Source organism: Chenopodium quinoa, unplaced genomic scaffold (assembly GCF_001683475.1).
Source record: "Chenopodium quinoa cultivar QQ74 unplaced genomic scaffold, ASM168347v1, whole genome shotgun sequence".
Taxonomy (NCBI): Eukaryota; Viridiplantae; Streptophyta; class Magnoliopsida; order Caryophyllales; family Amaranthaceae; genus Chenopodium; species Chenopodium quinoa.
Window position 1 is genome coordinate 5,733,186 of NW_018743331.1, and position 2,611 is coordinate 5,735,796.

At 35.2% G+C, this 2,611-nt stretch overlaps 1 protein-coding gene across 1 annotated transcript; it reads right to left on the reverse strand.

Annotated features, from left to right (window-relative positions):
* Positions 1-295: 295 nt before the first annotated feature.
* On the reverse strand, positions 296-2,611 carry LOC110737829 (60S ribosomal protein L14-2-like). The gene is made up of 5 exons (XM_021918175.1): positions 2,462-2,611; positions 2,253-2,354; positions 1,359-1,488; positions 1,163-1,275; positions 296-581 (listed from the first exon to the last, which is right to left on the reverse strand). Exons 1-5 carry the CDS (start codon positions 2,462-2,464, stop codon positions 528-530), a joined length of 402 nt encoding a protein of 133 aa, XP_021773867.1. The 5' UTR covers positions 2,465-2,611; the 3' UTR covers positions 296-527.

Below are 2,611 nucleotides of genomic sequence, written 5' to 3' on the forward strand. Positions count from 1 at the left end.
AGAAGGGTGAATTGTTGGAAGCTGCTGCATTGATCATACTGCGGAAGAGGATATTGCAGAAGCGGGTGCAGCAACTCAGCAAGGTATGGTTAGGAATTGGCAAGATGGGCTTTTAAGATTGATACAAGTGACTTAATTCATGTATTTAATGAAATTAAACAAGGGGCTGATATATAGTTCTCCCATCCACTTGATCTTGGAAGACATTGGCAAAGATAGATGTTTTTCTACTTTTCGATTGTTTTCATGTTGAAACTGGAAGATCGAAGATACACATACATTGTTGAATAACAAGTTGAAACTTCAAAAGGAAAGGTGCACTAACAATATTAAGCTAAAAACCTTCAACCAGCTGATTTCTAATCATTACTCAGACACAAGTATTAGTTCCAGCACAAAGATGGTAGATATAAAAATTCCCTTGCTATTAGGTTGTACTTCAAAAAACGAAGTCACTCAAAAAATTTTAAAATCTTGAATTTTAAAACAAATTAACCAGAGGGAACAAAATCATGAATCCTAACATCTTATGCGGCCTGTTTCTTCAACTTAGCAAGCTCCTGCCTCACAGAACCAGCTTTCTGCAGGAGTCAAAATAGAAGGGATGAATCAGCACCATAATAGACAACATGACAATTGAATTAACAACTATAGAAATAGCATGTCGATATCTGATGAAATGAACCGTAGAAAAAAAAAAAGTAATAGGTGCAATATGCAATTCAGAGCAACAAAGCACAACCCAGAACAAGGCAGCTACTCATCATCAGAAATAACAAGCAAATGAGGAAAACAACACTAAAAGAAACATCTGAATTTTCTTTAGCAAAAAAAATACTGCTCAACAACTTTTATAGGTTTATTTTCATTAAAAAAAAAAAAAAAAAAAACCTGGCCCAATAATCAAAGTGTTTAACTAGGAACTGCAGAACAAGCAGAGGAAAAAACAATGCTAAAATCAACATGCGAAAACATAATAATGTTCCTTGGCAAACACTGCTCAACGTCTTCAAAGCTTACTTTTCACAAAAATATCCCCAAAAATCAAAGTGTTTAACAAGGAGCCTCAGAAAAAAGTACTACTGAACAACCAGAGCAATATTGTAGGGACAAAATGAAGTTTGGACCAATAAAAATGAAGACAATTAATACAAACACAAACCTTAATCTTAGCCAACATGATCTTGAATCTGTCGAAGTCGTTAAGACCAGCTCTTCTCTTTTGGACAATCAGCTTCCTACCCCATGAGCTGTTCTCCCACTTGTTCTTAACATCTGCACCATCATTGCAATTCAATTATAATGCACACAGAAGACAAATATGCTAAAAGAACAATACGATATAAAAGAAACCCTACCAGCAGCCTCCATGGCTTCGACGAGGGCTTTCTTCTTTGGTGACTTCTCAATCTCAACCTTAATATCAGTCAAGGAGAGCCTCTTCAAGTTCATTTGACCTCTGACCATATTGGGAGCATCAACTAGAACCTAAAATGTAATTTTGGACAATTAGATGCAAACAAAACTCGTGCTCCACTCAACCAAAACTAACAAATTATAATTTAGCATAGCAATCGAACACGAAATTAACGTCGAGAAATGTCTAGCATGCAGGAGTCCAATCAAGAATAAATTGTGCGTAACTGAAGGCTCGTACTCGGGTATAGGATTTGGATACGAGTCCATGTGACATCCCAAACCATTCAACAAACAAAGGTTCCATTGAAATATCAAATATCTATACTATATACCCATATAATGATATAAGGGTGTCAAAAACCCGGATAACTCAAGGTTAAATACACAAGTCAAGCTAGTAACGCAGCCAAAGAGAAAAAGCCTACATACTTTCATAATTCACATAAAGTTCTCAAATTTACTCATTATGAATAAGATAGAAGTCCATAATTCCATTTTTTTTTTTTGACAGGGGTCCATAATTCCATGAAAACAAGCAAATAATACAAGATTTGAGCTTGTTTTCCAATTCACAACGACCATAAAAACACAAATGCAGGTAAATTAATTGAAGCAGAATTGAAACAAAATCATCAGCTCATCAATAAAATTACAAACAAACATATATCCCAGAACTAAACCCTAACCAAATTTCAACTCAAAAACTGCAAATAAATCCTAAATCTAACCGATTCAAAGCAATCAATCATAACTTAACAGTTCAGAAAAGCATAATAGAAGATGAAATTTGAATTTCTATAACAATTGAAATGAAAAAAGATAAAGGAAAATACCCTGTTCTGGTCAAGAACATCGACAATGACGACAAGACGGCCATACTCTTTGCCGTAGTTGACAAGAGCTACTCTTCCGATCTCCACGTACCTCTTGAAAGGCTACATCAAATTAATTCATCAAATTATTTGATTTGATTGTTACAAATTCGTATAAAATATAAGAAGGAAGTAAAATTTCCATGGAAAATAGAGGAGAGAGAGATTACCATTTTCGAAGTGCGAAGGTTTTTGGTATCCCTGGAAGTGGAGTGGAGAGAGGAGGATGAAGGAGGCAGCTGACAATTATCAATATGTTTGGCTAGGGTTTTATTAGGTCATTTGGGTTTGGGTTTGGGTTGGGGTTGGGTGTGGATTTT

Coding starts and splice junctions, on each gene's coding strand:
- LOC110737829 (XM_021918175.1), bottom strand. Junction 1,276..1,358: donor CGAAGCCATGGAGGCTGCTG/GTAGGGTTTCTT, acceptor ATGATGGTGCAG/ATGTTAAGAACAAGTGGGAG. Junction 582..1,162: donor TCATGTTGGCTAAGATTAAG/GTTTGTGTTTGT, acceptor TGACTCCTGCAG/AAAGCTGGTTCTGTGAGGCA.